The sequence below is a fragment of the Agrilus planipennis genome, unplaced genomic scaffold (assembly GCF_000699045.2).
Source record: "Agrilus planipennis isolate EAB-ADULT unplaced genomic scaffold, Apla_2.0 scaffold158, whole genome shotgun sequence".
Taxonomy (NCBI): Eukaryota; Metazoa; Arthropoda; class Insecta; order Coleoptera; family Buprestidae; genus Agrilus; species Agrilus planipennis.
The window spans coordinates 160,460-181,403 of NW_020438924.1; the positions used below are offsets into that span (position 1 = coordinate 160,460).

General features: G+C 31.7%; 8 protein-coding genes across 10 annotated transcripts in view; 4 read left to right on the forward strand and 4 right to left on the reverse strand.

Annotated features, from left to right (window-relative positions):
• The window catches only part of LOC112904299, a 23,560-nt gene extending 19,048 nt beyond the window's left edge, over positions 1-4,512 (forward strand). Inside the window, exons 2-4 of the mRNA XM_025973967.1 lie at positions 581-923; positions 1,770-2,115; positions 2,174-4,512. Coding sequence (XP_025829752.1) covers positions 581-923; positions 1,770-2,115; positions 2,174-4,259 — 2,775 coding nt within the window. The 3' untranslated portion in view covers positions 4,260-4,512. The remainder of the gene's footprint in view (positions 1-580; positions 924-1,769; positions 2,116-2,173) is intronic.
• The window catches only part of LOC108740212 (N-alpha-acetyltransferase 15, NatA auxiliary subunit), a 39,367-nt gene extending 30,496 nt beyond the window's left edge, over positions 1-8,871 (reverse strand). For both annotated transcript variants that reach the window (XM_018474440.1, XM_018474441.1), the window contains exons 1-7: positions 8,663-8,871; positions 8,348-8,432; positions 8,032-8,294; positions 7,678-7,812; positions 6,896-7,618; positions 6,375-6,656; positions 4,966-5,179 (exon numbers count right to left, since the gene is read on the reverse strand). In XM_018474440.1, coding sequence (XP_018329942.1) covers positions 4,966-5,179; positions 6,375-6,656; positions 6,896-7,618; positions 7,678-7,812; positions 8,032-8,294; positions 8,348-8,432; positions 8,663-8,719 — 1,759 coding nt within the window. In that variant the 5' untranslated portion in view covers positions 8,720-8,871. The remainder of the gene's footprint in view (positions 1-4,965; positions 5,180-6,374; positions 6,657-6,895; positions 7,619-7,677; positions 7,813-8,031; positions 8,295-8,347; positions 8,433-8,662) is intronic.
• A 231-nt stretch (positions 8,872-9,102) lies between these two features.
• On the forward strand, positions 9,103-9,711 carry LOC108740218 (zinc finger protein 593 homolog). The gene is made up of 2 exons (XM_018474448.2): positions 9,103-9,323; positions 9,383-9,711. The coding sequence occupies exons 1-2, from the start codon at positions 9,234-9,236 to the stop codon at positions 9,692-9,694; spliced, it is 402 nt and encodes a 133-aa protein (XP_018329950.1). The 5' UTR covers positions 9,103-9,233; the 3' UTR covers positions 9,695-9,711.
• LOC112904300 (serine--tRNA synthetase-like protein Slimp) lies at positions 9,639-11,035 on the forward strand. The gene has a single exon (XM_025973968.1). It carries the CDS (start codon positions 9,660-9,662, stop codon positions 11,010-11,012), a length of 1,353 nt encoding a protein of 450 aa, XP_025829753.1. The 5' UTR covers positions 9,639-9,659; the 3' UTR covers positions 11,013-11,035.
• Positions 11,036-11,238: 203 nt separating this feature from the next.
• LOC108740217 (signal peptidase complex subunit 3) lies at positions 11,239-12,126 on the forward strand. Its single transcript, XM_018474447.2, has 4 exons — positions 11,239-11,517; positions 11,575-11,737; positions 11,789-11,892; positions 11,951-12,126. Exons 1-4 carry the CDS (start codon positions 11,375-11,377, stop codon positions 12,078-12,080), a joined length of 540 nt encoding a protein of 179 aa, XP_018329949.1. The 5' UTR covers positions 11,239-11,374; the 3' UTR covers positions 12,081-12,126.
• LOC108740215 (FGFR1 oncogene partner 2 homolog) lies at positions 12,127-14,313 on the reverse strand. 2 transcript variants are annotated; one of them, XR_001938298.2, is made up of 6 exons: positions 14,131-14,313; positions 13,912-14,059; positions 13,481-13,858; positions 13,021-13,135; positions 12,302-12,487; positions 12,127-12,218 (listed from the first exon to the last, which is right to left on the reverse strand). XR_001938298.2 is itself a non-coding variant. In XM_018474445.2 (4 exons), exons 2-4 carry the CDS (start codon positions 14,044-14,046, stop codon positions 13,028-13,030), a joined length of 621 nt encoding a protein of 206 aa, XP_018329947.1. In that variant the 5' UTR covers positions 14,047-14,059; positions 14,131-14,313; the 3' UTR covers positions 12,798-13,027. The 2 variants fall into 2 exon arrangements, 1 of the variants encoding a protein (XP_018329947.1); XM_018474445.2 differs by lacking the exons at positions 12,127-12,218; positions 12,302-12,487 and having other exon boundaries at positions 12,798-13,135.
• A 126-nt stretch (positions 14,314-14,439) lies between these two features.
• Positions 14,440-17,296, reverse strand: LOC112904296. The gene is made up of 3 exons (XM_025973946.1): positions 17,253-17,296; positions 16,658-16,852; positions 14,440-15,158 (listed from the first exon to the last, which is right to left on the reverse strand). The coding sequence occupies exons 1-3, from the start codon at positions 17,294-17,296 to the stop codon at positions 14,714-14,716; spliced, it is 684 nt and encodes a 227-aa protein (XP_025829731.1). The 3' UTR covers positions 14,440-14,713.
• A 502-nt stretch (positions 17,297-17,798) lies between these two features.
• On the reverse strand, positions 17,799-20,871 carry LOC108740177 (ionotropic receptor 93a). Its single transcript, XM_025973947.1, has 4 exons — positions 20,665-20,871; positions 18,789-18,947; positions 18,258-18,594; positions 17,799-17,827 (listed from the first exon to the last, which is right to left on the reverse strand). The coding sequence occupies exons 1-4, from the start codon at positions 20,815-20,817 to the stop codon at positions 17,799-17,801; spliced, it is 678 nt and encodes a 225-aa protein (XP_025829732.1). The 5' UTR covers positions 20,818-20,871.
• Positions 20,872-20,944: the final 73 nt, after the last annotated feature.

A 20,944-nucleotide genomic window follows, 5' to 3' on the forward strand; every position in this document is an offset into this window, starting at 1 on the left:
AAATATGGTATGATGGTATAAAAAGTACCCTCAAGATCAAAACAATATTAAAATGAGTCGCAGGCTTTCACGGCCGATACTCTATGAAAACAGTTGAGTTTCTGGATACTGCAGGACATTGAGCCGCTGACCATGATAAGAAAAGCATTGAAGATGCCATCTGTTATGTATGACGAAACATTTGCACGTAAACAAAGAACCCGGCAACAATATCCAGAATTTCAACCTTTTCATTCAATATTAAAATGCGCGATCACCGACCGAAAATTAACAAGAAGTATCGGACAATGACATGTTTATATCCAAATGAATTAACATTTTAACAATTTTTTACCGAAAGATTAAAGTCAATGATTTTCTATAAAATCAATTATTCTACTATTTTTATTTTATTTATAACCACTATTTACTGTCTCGATTGTGATGGTTTAAAAAAATTGACTTCTAAACAAATTAGCTAATTATTATTTTATTTGACTATAATGGGGAAAACTTTAGCGAACTTGGTCTTTTTCTAAATTTTCCAGACTCAACTAAAACGATCTTTCGTATATTTACTACATTATATTTTAATTTTTAGATGCTACTCAATCATTTTTCATGGATGCTACTGCTATTAATATCAAGTAAATATAAAACAGAGGCCACAGAACTGGATGCAGATGGTAGTAGAGGGCACAGTTATAAAATTTCACCGTACTTAAGAAGGGAAATAACGACAAACTACGAGGAAAGCTTCCCAGATGACGACCTTATGGCACTGAGCTCTGGAGGAGGAAGCAAATTTAATAAAAAGAAAAACAAAAGCAGCGTCGGCAGTAGCAATGACAGTGAAGAGAAGAAAACATTAGCGCAACAAGTGGCTGAAGGAAAGTACGCTCTCATACAAAATGAGCTTTTCCTCAAACCTCCGAAACGACCAGGTAATAGATGAAGTTATATTTCAAAAAGTACCACAAACGAATTCTAGTTAACGTATTAAAATTAGAATCACTTGAACATGAATATTATATATAAAAGAAATTATGAGTGCTGTCAGCACGGGACAAACTAATATTACGTAGTTACTATCAGCAATTTCTTATGCTGAAGTGTACGATGTGTTGCATACCTATTCACAAACAATTCCTTTAAATTTAATTTTTCAAACAATTTTTAACACAATATAAAATTGATTAAACAAATTGTTCACAAAAGTGAATTTCGACCACTCGAAGCAATGGTTATAACAGTTTCGAGCTCACAGTGACTGATAGGGGGGAAGAACTTGTATTTGTAACATACACTTGTAAAAGTTCGTAACCTTTGTGTATTAGGATATACAGTTTACAATTTAAAACAAAAAAACCAAACCAAAGTTAGTTTTAATTGCCTACAAGATTTTAATTAATAGAAACCAGAACGTCCTCATTTGTTTTTTGTTCCATTAATATAATTAAAAGAGAATTTATTTACCACAACGTTTTTTTTCAATAACAATTATTTTGGCTTACTCACATTTAACGGGTTTGCAATTTATTTAAAGGTCCTTTGACAAATGTAAAGTATGTTAGCTGTAAAGTGATCTCTATACCTAATGCTGTTAAACGACTTATTTAACGTCAAGACACTCGCAGGATTTTCATATTACCATCAGCGCTTTTCTAATGATTAAATTTCATTCCCATCTACCGAAAAAGTGTAACAAAAGTTTCCACGTTTACGTATTAATCTAATGATTTCAATAACATCCTGTAGGCACTAATAGAAAATGAATCTTGATATTTCAGGCATACTAAGTTACGAAGCGAACAGTGAAATACCAAACGACACCGTACACACATTAGGGGGTCTTGCAAAGAAAGAAATATGGTTGGCAGACAGTCATTTGCTCGTATTGACGGGCGGTACGTTTCAGCCCTACGAGACGACAGACGGGGGTGGGAATGCGTGGCGACCCATCGACTTTTACAAGGCTCCAAAGCGCCCCGTCAAGTTACCGACCCGTCCTAAGGTGCCGCCGCCCTTTCCAGTACAGCTCATCGAAGGAGGGCCCCTCCAAATCCTGGGCACAAACTCTACGAGAACGCTTGATGAATCAGAGAAAACCTCGACGCCGGTGCCTCCCCCGGAAGGGTAAGATGAACAGACCATTCCGTTAGAAAAAAATACTTAAATGATTCTTTTACCGTAGATACATCCCCGGCAGTGGCCCATACTTCCCACCCACAAATCAAGATCCGACCAACTCTATTACCGGGCAAACTGCGTTCGGAAATCCTTCAGTCGTTACCGAAACCGTTCCCACACCGGTCTTCTCATTAAACAGCTCAAATTTACCACCCCACTTTGCGTCACTACCCCCTGGAGCAGTCGTATTACCACCACCAAATTTAACTGTTATGATAGATGAAGAAGATCCGTCCATCTATTATCCACCACCGTATAGTTTCTACTATGAAGTTGACAACTCTACCAAAGTACCCCCCGGTCCTTTAGTTCCCGGCCTAATACTCCCACCTCCCCCTGATTTCTTTGCACCGTTAGAAGGAGGTACGCCAACAGAAAGATCAAAAACGGTGACCACAAAGACAAGCATATCGTCGAAAACAAGTGTAAGATTCCGAATGAAAACTTCAAAAACCACAACTTCTACAACTACAACTCCGCCCACAACCAAAACAACTTATGCTTCTTCAACAACCCCGTCTTTTCAAAAATACAAAACAAAACAATCTAGAGTGTCGTTTGTGGAAAAGACCACGCTTCCCAATCATTTTAACCGACCTATATTCAGAGCAAGAAATAGAACTATTCAGAGGCCTGTTTCAATTCAACCCCAACACGTACACGTACGTCCAGAAAATCGTGTAACAGAAAAACCAAGCATTGTTTCTTCCCGTCTTATTGAAGAAATTCATATAAAAACCATACCAGACGTCACAACGCCAACATACCAACATTTGGAAGATGTTCAGTTAAACAAAATTAAAGACACGACAACTCCTAATTCCTTACTTGCATACAGAAATAGTATCGTGTCTAACAAAATTAACTTTGATGAACCTAGCACGAGATCTACCACGAAAAGAATACCAGTTAAAATATATATAACCCCCGCGTACGCAGACGCTGGTTTAAAAAGAGGTACTCCTGTGCAAAGGACTAAGAGGCCGAAAAATATTTATTACTTCGAAGAAAGCCCCGACGATCAGTACAGACAATCAGTTCCTAAATCTGAAGTACCTTTTTCAACTCCATCACCTGATATAGTAAAAGAAACTCCCAGACATAGATATCATGCGCCGCCCCCACCAACCCCACTTCTTCGTCAAATTAAACTCAGTCCGGCACCGTCTGACGACGACAGTTTCAAACAACACATTGATCAGATTAGAAATCAAATTAGAAAATTCCAAACAAGCCAAGATTCTTTTGTTTCTAACAATGCAAACCCAAGGCATAAATCTCAACCTCTTTACCAATACAGTTTCGAAGCTCACAATTACCCAGAACAACATCGCATCAATGAAGAACATTTTCGAAATACGAAGGTTCCAGATGCAGTAAATGATAATCGGAAATATACTGTAAACATTCAACCAGCTATTGAGGTGACATCCCAAGGACCTGTAATTAGACAGTCAAGTCCGTTTCTTGTTCCACCTCAAGATGCCTACAGATCAACTCAAAGACCCACCGTAGACCAATACTATGACAATCAGCAAGAGCAAGAAAAATACAGACCAAACGGTGCTAGAAAAGATTTGTCACATCTCTCCGGTGTTCCATATCCTTATTACGATATTTTTGTGTACGATATAAACGGAAGGAGAGAACTGTATGAAACTCCTGAAGAAAATCTGTCCTGGCAACCACGTCCAAGGAAACCAGTCAGCTTGCACGACGATATAAACGTAAATTATAACACAAGAGGATTGCAAATTAATCCAGACGCTGAAATTATTCAAATACCACAGCAAACACAACATTATCCACAACAAACTTCTGCTGACATTCGAGAAAGGTCAACGCGACCAAACTCTTACTACGACACCCCAGCTACATATTACCAAGGAAACCGACGTCAACAATCTACGTCCCCTAGAGGAACTAACCCCCCAGCCACAGCATTCATTTCTTATAAACTTCCGGGGGACGAGGAGGCTCATTTCTACTTCTTGACCCCCCAACAAACCAAACAGCAGCAGCAACAAAGGCACCATGACTTCCCATACTATTACAAAAATGACAATGATGACAATGGTCGACTGAAGTGAATGAATGTGTTCCTTAAGAACGTTGTTCGGTGTGGAATTGTATTTTCTTACTTTGCGAGAGGTTCGCTCGAGACGCTACTGTGATTTACATATTTAAGTACCAAAGAGTGAATTGGGGACAGAAGGGAACTTTTTTAAAAGGTGCGATCGAACCGTCAGGTGCATAGTGAGAATAAAATATACAACTCGTGCTAGAACAATCCATGAATGACATTATTTATGTTGAAATTTGAAAATAAAATGTGACAATAGATCAGATAATTTTATTAGTGTTTATAAAATTTTTAGAATTCACCAACCAGTGTTAATCGCTTTAAAATTATTACCTATTATATTTTTAAAGGAGAATCAAATCTGGATATTGTTATTAAAGTGAAAAGATAAATCAACTCAATAACATACACATTATGAGTTCACATGCATTAAAATTTCATTTGAAATTTAGTACAATTCTTAATTTCAGTTTTGTATTTTGTTTTCATTTTTCTGTTTGATTTTTTTGACGATAAGCCAATTTATTTAAAAAATTAGCAATTAGATGTAATGGAGCTCTTTTTATGTAGAACTTTCGATTCTACGATTCACTTAATCGTATTAACTACATTACATTACATTAAAACATGGAATGTTTTGTTTCCAATGGAAACATTACCAGCTAATCAGGAAACAAAAAAAACGGTGAAATGAAACATGCAAAAGAACTTACCGATGTCGATATCCTGCTCGGCATTTTCGTCCTTTAGTGGTTTATCAAACAGATGCAAGTAAACCTCGATAGCGCAACGTGCAGCCTTAAAATAAAATGGATGGCCGCGAAGAACGTCCTCTAGCCTCAATAGACCCATGTAAGAGCGTAGAGTCATCTTACGCATGCAGTACGTATGAAAATCAAACTGGTCCTCAATAATTTCGGTAAAATGCTGTAAAAAAAAGTTCATCAAATAAGAGGAAAATGATCACAACACATTCAATTCAACATGTAATTAACTCTACGACATTGTAGTATATTACACAATTTTTAAATACCAAAATAAGCACATATTTTTAGTTACAAATAATTTATTTGCCTTCTTCAGGTGCACGAATACAAGTAAATTATTTATTACTAAAATTCTATTTATTTTCATATTCAAAATAGTGATACAGGAATTAAGATCTTCTTCGATTCGATACAAAATATTTAAATGAAAGGCACCATTTACTCTAGCTTCTTAAACATCTTATATATAAATATTCTCTACAATAGTTGCAAGACTGTTTGAAGATAAATGAGTGAATGTGTTACAAAATATAACCAGTATACTCATGTTTCTTTTTTTCTTAAAATTTCATCATTCTAAGTTAAAATTGATAAATTAACGACTGAAAGTCTGCCATGCATTGTAATTAGAAAAGGTTTGTTCAATTGAATATTTACAAAATGATTGAATTTGTATTAAAAGCATTAGGAAGAGCTCCAAGTGGTAAAATTTTTCATTGTTATTTTAATATCGACAAATATATGAAAATAATTCTAGCATTGTTGGCAATTTACAAAAGCTAACGAATTTTGTTCGTTTACAATAAGATATTCCCAATTTTTATCATTTTTAATATTTACCACGGCATGAGTCAGTGTTGATAATTTATCTTAAAAAATAAGGAAAATCCTTCGAGGACGAATTAAATAAAAACATACCTCATATTGTGAATCATGTACAGGACGTATTTTGATAAAACTTTTTAAATTCTTAACACTATTACTACAAGAAATTTCCAAAAATTGCAGAGATAATTCGAGAATAACGTTTCTATAAATAATGGCATCCCTCGAAATGACTTTTGTTGATCAGCCAATCAGAGAGGAGTCTTAATACTTTAGTTTTTCATTGCCAACCTTTGTAAAAAAAATGTGCGAAATTTTTGAAATTTAAATATCAGAAATTTTCTAATTAAAAAATACTTGAAGTTAAATTTTAATAAGGAGATAAAAAAATATATTTGCAAATTCTAATTATTTGTTAATTTAATTTAAAATTTATTAGATTTACCTAACTTATGTTAAATGTTTTGACCTACAGACCATTTTTTTAACCTCGAGAGTATTATAGATAATATACATCGAAAAACGCTTACCCTGTCAATTTCATGGCACTTTTTAAGGGATTCCCCGTATTTGCCAAGTCGTTGGTAAGCGAGAGCGCATTCTGTTTGGAACCACATACATTGCATTTCGTTCAAATTTTCCATGGCAGAGACACCTTCTCGTGTGAATTTTGAACAAATTTCTTCTGCTTCTTTTATTTTATTTGCTCGTAACATATACTTCGCGCACTTAGAGTTTATATAACGGTCGGCTGTATCAAGAGCCTGAGCCTCATCTAACCATTTGCAAGCTTCTAAAGGATCACCTGCATGCTGAAAAGATAAAGAAAAACTTTTGAAGTATTACAATAATACCAATAAAGTAATTTTACTTGTACAGGGTAGTTTTACAAGTACATAAAGATTAGGAGGTACAAAACATTGTTCAATTAAATGTTGTTAGTTTAACTTGCAACAAAATCGTTTTTGATCATAAAAAAATGTTAACACACAAGTAAATAAATAAAATTAGTTAGACAAAGGAAAAATAAAAGAAATTCCAATATTCTCACCTTAAATATTCGGCCTTTGGCAACGAACAATTCAATGAGAGTTGGAGTGTGGTTAATAGCCAAGTCTATGTATTTCAACGCTTCTTCAGCTTTACTGAGATGATCATAATGTTGAGCGAGATAATAGTAAGTCCATAATAAAGTTGAGGCTGGTTCTTTGGGACCGTTGTTTGTTTCTGTATCACTGTATTTGCCATAACTTTGCAAACAGTCCACGTACTGTAGTAGGAGCTTCTCAATAATCTCTACTTTCAAGGGGTCGACATATAATGAACGTAAATCGACAAATAGGGGTGGCACCCCTTTTGTTAATCCCCTCCTAAGATATTTGTCTACTAAATTTCGAAATTGATCTCCCTGAGCATAATTGAGAGGTAATCTCTTTGGAGGCATTGCTTTTGGATACTTTTCCACCAAATCAAGGTAAAACATTATTATTTCATCTGTTTCTGTTAATCTTTTGGCTTCTATTAATTTTATATAGTACAAAGTGTTTTCTGGGTTGCGTTTCATAAGTTCTTTGTATACTTTTTCGGCCTTGTCAAACTGTTTTAATTTTAGACACAGATCTCCCAATAATTCCTTGTACGTTAGTTTGTCCACAATTTGGTCATTATAAACTTTCAAATGTGTAAGCGCTTGTTGGAAGTCTCCAGATTCTTGAATAACCATATTTTGGTATAAAAGTAGTTCACTGTGCTCATAATCAAAATTACTGCCTTTCTAAAATAAAATAATCAAATAGTGAGGCTAAACACATTGTATATAATAAAGATACTTACTTGCTGTTGGTCTAAAAATGTATTTAAAATGTTCAAAGCATTTTTGTAATCTCCTAACAAATGGAAAGACATAGCATAACCAATCCAGGATACTCTCTGAGCAGGCCTTAGCATCAACAACTGATATCGAGTGTCCTACTCAAAAAAGAGAACAGCTTTAATTTACCAAATTAGTCAAATTGTAGTGACAATTATCTATTATTAATCATAATTTTTTAAATTTAAATATTGGGTTTTCCTGCTCTTTTCTCATTGATAAATAAATTATTCACTAAAGCTCAAGACAATAATTACATTGGCTAAAACTCAAATAACTACAATGATGCCTAGTAAAAATTAAATTGTCTAGCTTACCCGATACCCTTCTAAATCTCTCATTTGTATTTGCAAAAGAGACAAATCTCTTAATATTTGTATATTGTCTTTGTCCCATTTTAAAGCATTTCTATAACACTTAATTGCTTCATCGTATTTTTTATCTGATCTTTGTAACAGTCCATATACATGCCAACAAACATGGGACTTCAAATCATTTCTCAAGCCTCTTCTGACATATTCATATGCTTCTTCTTTTCTTCCAAGGCAATTTAAAGTCAATCCTTTCATTGCCAAGGTTTCTGAAAATGCATTTTCAGTTATACAGTTGACATAAAAATAGCCACAAACTAACCTCCATGTTCAGAGAACTTTGGATTAGATAATATTTGTTTTGCAAACTTGAGTCCATTTTTGTACTGCTTTTGTTCATAAGATTTCTGTAAAAAAGCAATTCTAATTACTGCAATGATATTTTACATTCCATCTTCAACATTTTTTTATAAAAGTTATCGGCGAGAACAATCAAAAATTGGAAAAATTACGAATATTCGCCCATACAAAAATTGAGGACTAAACCAATTTCACATTAATAACATAGGTAAATTATACAGTAAACGTTTTCAAAATAAAATATATTTTGAGTCAATCTGAACTGACAAATACGTACCAATATTCGTTTAAACAAGGCATTTTCTTTAGGTGGTAAGGGATTACTAGATGGCATTTTTATTTCTGCACCTAATTTTAATCTTTACGGACCCGAAAAAAATATTTTTATTGATGGCCTTAAATATAAATGATATAAATCAAAACCATCAAAACCTCGTGGCCGCAAACCTTACTTCAGTCGATTGTGGTCACGTGACCACTTGCGGCATAATAAAAGTCATAGTACAAAACATAAATGGTACCATCACAAACGATCGGGATATTTCAAATTAAAAAACCTTATAAGAAAATTCTGTAAATAATACTATTAAAATTTTAAGAACATTAAAACATGTCTGATAATACTTTGTAGATTATTCCTTACTATCAATAATAATGATCAATAAAGAGAGCAGTTTTGTGGCTAAAAATGTTCAAAAAGTGAAATGCGACAAAGAAGAAAAAGAAGATTCTTCCATGATGAAAACTTAACCTTATCAATTTTGTCACGTTCTTTAGCTTTCTTTCGGTAACTTATTTCTTCGTGAATGTTACAGTACAATAGTTTATTTCGTATATTTTAAATTTCAATGGTTTACAAGAGAAGAAAATACCACTACGGTGATACTCATCTCAAGAAAAAGTGGCGAACGAAAAGGAGGACCAAAGATTTAGACCAGGTAGAATAACGTTGTTTAGTTCGTTTTTAAATTATGTAACATAAAATCTTTTTTTGAAGATTGACGAAGATTTAAAGCCTCAAAATGCCGAAAAATTATTAAATCAAGAAACAGATCTTGATAAGCCTGGTAGTGCTCAGTTTTATTGCATTCATTGTGCAAGGTACTTCATTAACAATACAGCATTGGAAGACCATTTCAGAACTAAAGTTCATAAACGAAGATTAAAAGCATTGGAATTAGACCCATATACAATAGAAGATTCTGAAAGAGCAGCAGGGCATGGTTCATTTAATTTTCCTGAAAAGAGGAAAATAGAAACACAACCTCATAAAGATGATGAAGTTCCCAGTAAAAGAATTAAACAGTAACTTTTGTAAACACATTTTTCGTAATTTTTCGTCTGCATTGTATATAACTGGTGACAAGGCACAAAAAAATTTTGCAGTCTTAATTCCACACATTGATTTTGAAGAACGAATACAAAATAAAGGAGAATTGCTTAATAACATTAAAGTCCGTAAATTAGATTTAGATTTAAATAATATAGAAAAAACTTGGAAGTTTTATAAAAATTTATTGCAAAGAAAGATAATATTAGATCAGACACGAATAGAAATTGGAAAAGAAATCGCTAATTTGACTTCCAACATTAATGTAGAGGCAAACCAAGAAAAGAAACTTAAGATGCATGCAAGAATTATTAAAGATGATTTAAAAACAATGAAGGAATATTTATATAGTATAGAAGAAGATGCTGCAATAAAAGCCTTAAGTTTGCCAAACATTTTGCATAAGAAAACACCCATATCAGATCATGAGGTGCTGCATCAATTTTTAGAAAAGCCTACAGAGAAATCAGAAAATCATTTAAGTATAGCTGAAAAGAATGATTTAATAGAATTTTATGATCCTCTCTATTATTTTTTCAAGCACAAATGTGCAACTTTTGAAATGAAAATTCTAGATTATTTTCGAGAATACATGTTAAAGAATTTATTTACTTATTTTTCAAATCCAGATTTTGCAAGAAGCATTGTTGTTGAAGGATGTGGTGGAGATTTTAATAATCCAAATGAAAGTTTTATTTTAGAAAGTTCTGAGGACACATTTGTTTCTGAATTAAACCGTTTGCATCTAGTTGGAGGTGCATCTTTATGCTCATTTATGGCCTATTTTACCAGACATTTGATACAAATCGGTTATTTTCCTTTGAAATATTTTACATGTGGTAGAAAATATCAGCCACCAATACAAGCAGAAGCAAGCCTATTTACTACTGGTCAAGAAACAGCTATAGAATTATTTGTTGCAACTACAGACTGTTTAGAACAAGAGGATCATGAAATTGAAAATATTATCAGAATATTAAGATGTTTATATGATTCTTTGGGTTTTCATTATCAGTTGATTGCTGTTCCTGCCCACAAACTTAAGAATTATGAATGCATGCGAATATCAGTGCAAATGTTGTCATGCTCTTTGCAAGAATATGTAGAAGTTGCACATCTGTCAGTGTGTGACAATTATTTAAGTAAAAGACTTCTATGCACCTATATTGAAGAGAAAAAACGGAAATTTCCTAGAATTCTGTCAGGAACAATCTTGAGCATCCAGAAATTGTTGGGATGTGTAATAGAATATAATAGTATAAATAAAAGGGATTTGTTATGGCATAAAAACATTTAAAAAATAAACATTTTTGACCTTAATTGTTCATTTGTTCAAGTTGACGAATTACATTGTCTAATCTAATAATCTTTAGCCTAAATTGTACTTCATAAAATTAAACAAGTTGTAGCATTTAAATTTTACGGGTTCTTTAATTAAGCTGCACTCTGTTGTCCACATCACAAACTTATTACTTTCGAATTTATAATTTTGTGGTTTTTGGTCTATTGATCATCTATGGTTTATCATTTACATGACGTGTATGTCACAGATATCAACAACAGACGTCAGAAATATTTGAGTTTCATACATTAATATTTAAAAACTATTTAATAAGATAATAAGCTGCTCGTATTTATTCTAAATTATACTTGTTGAAAATGCATTCTGTTCTTCAGCGCGGAAATGCAATAGTGGCGTATACCATAAGTGTTTTAGCATTTTTAACATTTACTTGTTTTGCATCCACGTTTTTCTTAGATTACAGAACAAACGCTCATATTAATACGGTAAAAGTAGTTGTGTAAGAATTTAAATTCAATGCTTAAAAATAATGCTAATCGTTGTTAATTAATTTCAGGAAAAACGTCCCAGACTATAGTGCTTCTCGACTTAAAAATGATCTAGGATTTCTAACATTCGATCTTCAAACTAATTTAACTGATATTTTTAATTGGAATGTAAAACAGCTGTTTCTGTACCTGACTGCAGAATATGAAACTCCTGATAACAAACTAAATCAAGTAAAATTACATACCAATTTCTGTATCAACAGATAAAATATTGAGTTTTAGGTAATCTTGTGGGATAAAATAATTTTAAGAGGAGAAAATGCTGTGCTAGACTTTAAAAACATGAATACCAAATATTACTTTTGGGATGATGGTAATGGCCTAAGGTAACAATTAGTCCTGTGATTTATAAATTGTTTTGATTATCTTTTTATAAATTAACAGGGCAAATCCAAATGTGACACTTACTTTGACTTGGAACATAATTCCAAATGCAGGGCTCCTTCCATTTGTTACTGCTTATGGTTCTCATTCATTCAAGTTTCCAAATGAATATACGGTCTCGAGAATGTAATACTAGTTTATAATTTATTGTATTAATAAAAACCTTTTTAAGAATATTGTACTGTAATGAGTTTAATTGGCTTCTTAATTAATGCTGCATCTTCATATATTGCTACTCTTTCCTTCCCTTAATTGATTACTAAAATAACTATGAAGAAATACTTACAATTAGTTAAACATATAATACATGACCCCAGCAGTAACATTAGACTTAAACAATTATCTGTATACCTTAGGGTATTAAGGTGAAGGCGTTTTTCGAGATACTAGTTCCTAGAAGATTCTGAGAAGTTGATTGCCCTAAATTTTAATTCATCTGGTACTCGATAATAGTATCTTTGGAATTCGATGATTTTGGTTTTTAATATTTCTTTTGAGACTCAAACTGTTCAGATCTCCAATAATTCCTCAATGATTCTGGAATCCATTAATATTTCTAGTATTCACATAATCGCGTGTTTACTAAATAATATTTTGTCACTATCTACATTTACAATAGTTTTGTGTGTTGTAAATTCAAAATACCATATATTAAATCACTTTTAAGAATTAATGAGTATAATGTAGGTACGTCACAACATTTAGTTATCAAATAAATATCAATTTACTACAGAGGACATTAATATTTATATTTTTATTTTTTATTTCTGCTAACAATATTTAAATGGTATAAAGTATTTTTATTAAAAATAAATNTGTAATTAGAAGTTCCCGATGCACTATATAAAAGATCCGTTGTTTTCTTTTTAATATTTAAGAAAAATGTTGTTCTCTTAAATTAAAAAAGTTAACAAGTTTTATTTACTAGAAATAACCCATAAAAGTTGTATAATATCTGTAGTACAATACATTAAATTAAATACATATACGATCAGAAAACTTCCATCTAATGGACTTATTACCTACATTAAATAACATTTACAAACATAAAACAAATAAACTATACTCACTCAAAACTCAACTAATTTGGTTTTCTGTTTGAACAAATTTGTCTTCTGTTGTATTCGTTAAAGGTTTGTTGTATGATCCATAATTGCATGATATCTCTAACATTTCTCTTAGGCCCTGAAAGCAAACGAATTTAAATTTTTAAATTCAGGAAATTAAAACTAAGTAATTATTGACTTATTACTACTGGTTTCTTCACAGTAATTTTAAAATTGTTAATAACAATTAATTTCTTTGTATGCAGTATATCTTTTTGCAAATTGCTCCCTCATTTTACATTAAATTTATCTTTACATAAGTAAGGTTTTACATAACAACTCTTAAAAGTAAATTTTTTTTACTCTGCTTCACATTATTTCATTTTGAGCCTTATAAGCTACCACTCACAAATTTTGCCACTTAAAATCTAGTTTGTTAGTGTCTTATTTCTTAATTATCTAGATTTAAGTACATTTGGCTTACCTTATTTTCTATTAATAATTTTTTCATCACTTCTCCTTCCTTATAGTCCCTCTCTTCATCAACTTTTGCAGCCCTTTCCATTACAGCAGCCATTTCTTGAATCTTTTCAGCCTGTCTTTTTATAATATCAAAATACTTTTGTTCCTGAAGACCTTTAAAGTTAATTCTAGTGTTATAAATCTGTGCATTAGTATGTTGCCGATATTTAGACATAATATGTTCTAAAGCTGTCTGATGTTCCTCTAAGGCTGCTCTTAATTCACGATTTTCCTGTTGTATTTCTCGTAAATGCCTATTTTCCTTCTGAATGTTTGCTATTAATTGTGAGTTGGGTTTTTGATGGGCAACTTCATTAAGTTGTTCTACTTCTTCTTGGTACTAAAATATCGCTATTAGTTAATTATACACATTACAATGTAATTAATTTATACCTGTTTCATTGCATCTATTTTCTTACTAACTGCATGGGTTTCATTTAGTAAAATATCAGCAACGGTATCACGTTCTCTTAAACGATCGGCTAACCGTCTAGCGTCAACAATAATTTGTGAAATTGTGAGCGACATTCTGATTGATTAACTGTAAAAATATATTATTTAAGCGAACTGAATACTAATTAGATTAACACAAACAGATTTTAAAACACTTACTTGTTTTGTTCAAATTAGGTATGAAGACCCATAATTCAATTGTACTATTAAAGCTTTAGTGTTTGTATGATTTATTTGCACATATTTCTTATTTTGTGTTTACACTTATGCCCCTTTATTTTAAAATAATTACAAATACAAAATAAATAGTTTTTTATCTTTACAGCTGACAGTTGTTGTCAAAATTTTGTATCTGTCAAAATATTGAACAGTATTTTGTACAGTTATATGTGTAAAAGTTGTTCTTACGATCGTAGTTACTGCACTGTTAATAATGTAACATTATTTAGACGTGTATTCTTTATTTAATGAGATTTTTAAACTACTCCATACATCAATACGGTGATATAAAGGGTACTTTTACAATTCACATTACATGTATCACACAAAATCACACGTTTTGGTGCAAAATTTAATATTTTTTTGTACAGTTCACATTAAAAGAAATGTGACCGTCCTGTGTCCATAAACGTAACAGCTTCTTTTAAGTAATGCATGTTATTTTATTACAAATAAGCACTAGACTTTGTCTACTTTTATACTTGTAACAAAAAAAAAACACAAATAGAGCGCCGATTTTTTTTTAGTATTTTGTGTAATTAAACAGAACAGCCGAAGGCGCTCTTACAGGAATAAGTTTCGTTGTTTTTGAATTAACCGAAGTTACACACCAGTAATCTCGTCCATTAATTTCTTTCCGTTTCACCTTGTAATTATGTTCCTTAGGAAATGGAGGTCCAAATAGAGAGCTATATGGCGGCGGTGGAGATTTCGTAAATAACATATTTTGCGGGATCGTCACAATACTTGTATGCCGTCTCTTTTTAATTATATTATTTACCAATTCAGCACAGAAAAAAAGAGCTGCTATAGCAAAACCGACTGCTACGATGTAATAAGTCAGTTGCAGATCGCTGTTTCTTAATCGTCTCTCGTTTACTTTGGGATTTAAAGGGCATATTTGAGCTCTCGGTAACATATTCCTGAACCAGAAGTTAATTAAGCCGGCTTCGACCAGTCGTTGTAAACTAAGAACAATATAGAACACAATTTTCAGACATCCCTTGTGTCTGTAAAGTAGCTGACCCTGATTGAGCCCTTGAGAATTTACCCTCCTCTAGGCCAGCCAGTGTATTTCGGGATTTCCCGAAATTCCTATTAAGTTGTAATTAGAAGTTCCCGATGCCCCACTGAACGATTGTTCTCAAAACATCTCTTTACATTTAATTATAGCACTCAATTTTTTGTATTTTGGATAATTTTAACACTGTAGAGACCTTGTGTTAAAACGCACCCAAAATATATTGATACCACCAAATTCTGCGTACTTTTTAACATAATAATCGTCCCTTTTGGCCAATTTAGTCATTTTTGTCTTGTCGTAATTTTACGAGCGCTTTTCATTCTTGCGATTTTTTGCATTATTTTAGATATAGTTTTATCACCGTAAAGGCTTTTGTTTGTAAACGCACTTAAAATTTATTGGTACCACTAAAGTCGGCGTTCTTTTCTATACAATAATCATCCCTTTTAGTTAATTTATTAATGTTCATTTCATGGTAATTTTATGAGCGCTTTTTCGTATTTTAGGAAATTTTCTCACCGTAGAGTATTTTTGTTTAAAAACGTACCCAAAATCTATTGATACCACTACATTCTACGTACTTTTTAACATAATAATCATCCCTTTTGGCTAATTTAGTAATTTTTGTCTTGTCGGAATTTTATGAGCGCTTTTTCGTGTTGGGGTTTTTGTATTATTTTAGATGTTTTGAGTGAAACATCCGGAACTTCTCCTTGTTATTTATTAGATGAATACTTACGCTTTGTCAAACAAGAAGGTGTACGTAAATTTTTTAGAGTAAGCAAAAGCAATTGATGTTGTAAGTAAACTCCAATCGGTAACAGCAAATGGACAGTCTGACAGAACATCATTTGGATTAAATGCAACTTTCTTCACATACGCTTTATACAACCAAATATCTATCAGGGGCTTTTCGGCAATAAACAAATAATTTTTTCCAATAACGTAGTTATTCATGAAATTTATTGTATCAGAAGTATTTACCACTTTTTTAGTTGAACCAACTAATGCCTTCGACAACTCTTCAGTTGGCTACAAAAAGAATTTATTTCATTAATGAATAGGTTTTACTCATTAATAAAAATGGTATAAACTACCATTTTAATCTANCTTTTTAACATAATAATCATCCCTTTTAGTTAATTTACTAAGTTTTGTCTTATCGTTATTTTACGAGCGCTTTTTCGTGTTGGGGTTTTTGCATTATTTCAGATAGTTTTATCACCGTTGAGTCTTTGTTTGAAAACGTAACCGAAATCTATCGACACCACTAAATTCTACGTACTTTTTAACATAATAATCATCCCTTTTGGCTAATTTAGTAATTTTTGTCTTGTCGGAATTTTATGAGCGCTTTTTCGTGTTGGGGTTTTTGTATTATTTTAGATGTTTTGAGTGAAACATCCGGAACTTCTCCTTGTTATTTATTAGATGAATACTTACGCTTTGTCAAACAAGAAGGTGTACGTAAATTTTTTAGAGTAAGCAAAAGCAATTGATGTTGTAAGTAAACTCCAATCGGTAACAGCAAATGGACAGTCTGACAGAACATCATTTGGATTAAATGCAACTTTCTTCACATACGCTTTATACAACCAAATATCTATCAGGGGCTTTTCGGCAATAAACAAATTAAAGCTTTAGGGTTTGTATGATTTATTTGCACATATTTCTTATTTTGTGTTTACACTTATGCCCCTTTATTTTAAAATAATTACAAATACAAAATAAATAGTTTTTTATCTTTACAGCTGACAGTTGTTGTCAAAATTTTGTATCTGTCAAAATATTGAACAGTATTTTGTACAGTTATATGTGTAAAAGTTGTTCTTACGATCGTAGTTACTGCACTGTTAATAATGTAACATTATTTAGACGTGTATTCTTTATTTAATGAGATTTTTAAACTACTCCATACATCAATACGGTGATATAAAGGGTACTTTTACAATTCACATTACATGTATCACACAAAATCACACGTTTTGGTGCAAAATTTAATATTTTTTTGTACAGTTCACATTAAAAGAAATGTGACCGTCCTGTGTCCATAAACGTAACAGCTTCTTTTAAGTAATGCATGTTATTTTATTACAAATAAGCACTAGACTTTGTCTACTTTTATACTTGTAACAAAAAAAAAACACAAATAGAGCGCCGATTTTTTTTTAGTATTTTGTGTAATTAAACAGAACAGCCGAAGGCGCTCTTACAGGAATAAGTTTCGTTGTTTTTGAATTAACCGAAGTTACACACCAGTAATCTCGTCCATTAATTTCTTTCCGTTTCACCTTGTAATTATGTTCCTTAGGAAATGGAGGTCCAAATAGAGAGCTATATGGCGGCGGTGGAGATTTCGTAAATAACATATTTTGCGGGATCGTCACAATACTTGTATGCCGTCTCTTTTTAATTATATTATTTACCAATTCAGCACAGAAAAAAAGAGCTGCTATAGCAAAACCGACTGCTACGATGTAATAAGTCAGTTGCAGATCGCTGTTTCTTAATCGTCTCTCGTTTACTTTGGGATTTAAAGGGCATATTTGAGCTCTCGGTAACATATTCCTGAACCAGAAGTTAATTAAGCCGGCTTCGACCAGTCGTTGTAAACTAAGAACAATATAGAACACAATTTTCAGACATCCCTTGTGTCTGTAAAGTAGCTGACCCTGATTGAGCCCTTGAGAATTTACCCTCCTCTAGGCCAGCCNCCTATACAAACTTTTTTATTGTTCAGACCTCTCCCTGTACTTCCCCCAAAATTTACAACCTATATAACAGCGATTTAATAGCAGTGTATGTATATATTTGTGGCAGATATATGTACCATATATATCAAATTAAAGGTCTTGGTATTTTACGTTAATAATAAAAGACTGCGGGACCAATGGTCACACGGCCGACACGTGCATGACTGAGAAAGATCCCATAAGAGCAAATCTAAGAGTTGCAAATATACATTTTTTAGTATTTCTTTTAGCTTCCTGACATAAGGGTTGTTCACTGATTAATTACTTCAAATGTTTAATTAGAAAATTACCTGTTACAGGATTCAAAGTACTTCCTTGTTTCAATATGGCTCCATAGACAAACCATATACAAGATTGCAAAGAAAACATTTTTTTGTCAACTCTTTTTTCAAATCTTGACTGAATAAAAGCAATAAAATACATTGCAGCTCCAACCACTAAAAGCGTTATTACAACTAAAATCCAAACCTCCCAAGTAAATGGTTGTAAAAGACCAGAACCGTTAGCCGAAAGCTTCGGTCTTTTCATAAGGATATGCCATTGAATACTTCCAATGGTAACAGAGTATATCATATTTTTGTTGATTTTTCCGTTTACAGGGAAAACTGCAACTGCTATGTCGGTTTCCTATGCGAAATAGGAAAATGTAAAAACTGATAAAAATATTATATAGTCAATTGTTTGTTAGATTTATGAAAGACCAAAAAGGCTTCCTCGATAAGCGAAATATCTTGAAGTTTTATTAATGGAAACTTTTGAGCGTTTTTGATCCTTGCTGATCGATTTTATTTCGTAAGCTATTGTGAAACAAAATACTTTACATTTCCATATTTATCCGAAATTTCCGTTATGGAAACCATGGTGTCTTCTTTTTTTTGAACGATTTCGTATTTGAATTGAAATCGTTCTTGCATGGCATTAAATATATGAAATGCGATTCCAGATCCTTTATCTCCATCCAAGAAACTTATAGGAGGGTACTTGGAAAATTAAAAAAGGAAAGAAGGTCATTATGTGTAGACATCATTATTTATTGACTAAATTTTAAATACCAAAATTTTAACTTCTATTTTCCTATGAATATGAAAACGGGATTATTATTGAAAGAAAATATTTTGTTATTTATTATAAACAACCACAAGAATGTGCAAGAATCATCCCCTATTCCTAATTAGTATTTATTTCCACTATCAAGTAAGTATAAAAGCAAACAGTCTTATCAGACAAATACCATCCAAGAAATGTAAAAGAGTTTTCTTATCATTAGAATCTCAAAGAAAACAACTGCATTCGTTTTTCTAACTTAAGGAAAGTATGATAATGTTTCATACAAGCATCTATTATACTTAATTAAGCGGACTCCATGTAAACAAAATAAAAGTTGCATGTTTTCTAAATATTATCATTTTTATGTTATCGCTTCTAACAATATGTATTTACCCCATCATTAGTGACAAGGTCGTCATTTTATACATTGCCATCGTTCCAACCATCGCAAAGGCCATTAATGATGATAATGGCATTGATTTTTTTTACGTAACTTCGACATATTAGTTAAAAGCCTGTATAGACTAATAACTGTCCGCCAGATTGGCCATACAAATCGAAAGCAATATTTTTTATTTCGTTATGCTTTTTTTAGATCTCGTTAGTGAATGCTTTACTGACTGAATTTTTCATTAAGTCACAGAGATATTATCACTAAGCAATAAGTAAAGCTACTCATTAATAAAACTAATACAAAAAATAAAAGTTAACGAAAAATAGATATATGCATAATAATGAAAAAGATGCTGAGAAAATGAATGACTATTATTTAAAAAATATATATTATATACACAGTGCCTTGAAAACGTTCTCAAAAATTTATCACTGGGAATAAAGATCATAATTATGCAATGTATTCAAATAAAAACTAATTAAGATTATAAACCAATTAGAGGACATTTCTTTTTCTACTAATGAATAAGTAACTTTAACAAATAACTATTTTTTTATGTTGATATTCTAGATAGGTACCTGGTGTACAAATTAAATAAATATTAAAGTATAAAAAACCAAAAAACATTTAAATTCTATTATTTTATGCCTAATCGATTGGTTCTAAAATGACGTTTTGGAACTTTTCATCAAATAAGCATAAAAAATGACAAAAGGTTTTATAATGCTTCAGAAAAGTTATAACAATAAATTATGCAATAACTGTTTTGGTTGATTAGGTATTTATCATGAGCAGGGATACTCATACTCATTGTGTCACGGTTTATTTTATTAAAACTTTTCTGAAACATTTTTATTTTTAACTTTTTTTAGAAAAAAAATGATTTTGATATCCTATGGATGACTTCTCTTTGAATCACAGTATTTTTTTATTGCGATTTCACTTTTTAGAAATAAATCTAGTAAAATCAAAAATTGATTGTCTTTTTTTTATTTTCTATTAAACTACACTTTGCAAATAATTTAATAGATTATCTAGAAAAATTAATAGAAACTGAATAATAATCACACTAAGGTTTTTAAATACGCTTTCTTGATTAGTGATTAGTTATTAAAACGGACACAAAAAATCTTAAGTTAAGTTACTTGTTAAAAGTTGTTAAAAGTTAAAGTAGTGTCTTATTGATAAAAATTCTAAAGATGATAGTGAAGTGTTATAAACAATTTGATTGCATAAGATAATGTAGTATAACTTACATGTACAGTTGCAACATTGAAAGTTTTATTTTTGATTGCATCAACTGCAATGTCATACGCATTACTGTAGACGTTTACGGATTTTTGTGTAACATACGAATCATTTGTAATATTTAGAAGAATAGTTGCCAAAAAAACATCTTCCAATAGCATGTTTGAAAGAACTACTGATTTTATGTACAATGTAAAACATCCTTTTGAAGTAAACTTTTCACGCAACTGTGGTTCTTTAATTAAGCTGCACTCTGTTGTCCACATCACAAACTTATTACTTTCGAAT

Coding starts and splice junctions, on each gene's coding strand:
- LOC108740218 (XM_018474448.2), top strand. CDS start 9,234: ATGGTTTACAAGAGAAGAAAATACCACTACGGTGATACTCATCTCAAG. Junction 9,324..9,382: donor GGACCAAAGATTTAGACCAG/GTAGAATAACGT, acceptor CTTTTTTTGAAG/ATTGACGAAGATTTAAAGCC.
- LOC112904300 (XM_025973968.1), top strand. CDS start 9,660: ATGATGAAGTTCCCAGTAAAAGAATTAAACAGTAACTTTTGTAAACAC.
- LOC108740217 (XM_018474447.2), top strand. CDS start 11,375: ATGCATTCTGTTCTTCAGCGCGGAAATGCAATAGTGGCGTATACCATA. Junction 11,738..11,788: donor CTGATAACAAACTAAATCAA/GTAAAATTACAT, acceptor ATTGAGTTTTAG/GTAATCTTGTGGGATAAAAT. Junction 11,893..11,950: donor GATGATGGTAATGGCCTAAG/GTAACAATTAGT, acceptor ATAAATTAACAG/GGCAAATCCAAATGTGACAC.
- LOC108740215 (XM_018474445.2), bottom strand. CDS start 14,046: ATGTCGCTCACAATTTCACAAATTATTGTTGACGCTAGACGGTTAGCC. Junction 13,859..13,911: donor AAATAGATGCAATGAAACAG/GTATAAATTAAT, acceptor GCGATATTTTAG/TACCAAGAAGAAGTAGAACA. Junction 13,136..13,480: donor AATTATTAATAGAAAATAAG/GTAAGCCAAATG, acceptor GTTTGCTTTCAG/GGCCTAAGAGAAATGTTAGA.
- LOC112904296 (XM_025973946.1), bottom strand. CDS start 17,296: ATGCATTACTTAAAAGAAGCTGTTACGTTTATGGACACAGGACG. Junction 16,853..17,252: donor ACGTTTATGGACACAGGACG/GTCACATTTCTT, acceptor CAAACCCTAAAG/CTTTAATTTGTTTATTGCCG. Junction 15,159..16,657: donor ACCTTCTTGTTTGACAAAGC/GTAAGTATTCAT, acceptor TATTGTTCTTAG/TTTACAACGACTGGTCGAAG.
- LOC108740177 (XM_025973947.1), bottom strand. CDS start 20,817: ATGCTATTGGAAGATGTTTTTTTGGCAACTATTCTTCTAAATATTACA. Junction 18,948..20,664: donor TCAATGTTGCAACTGTACAT/GTAAGTTATACT, acceptor TAATTTTCCAAG/TACCCTCCTATAAGTTTCTT. Junction 17,828..18,257: donor TACTTTGAATCCTGTAACAG/GTAATTTTCTAA, acceptor TATTGTTCTTAG/TTTACAACGACTGGTCGAAG.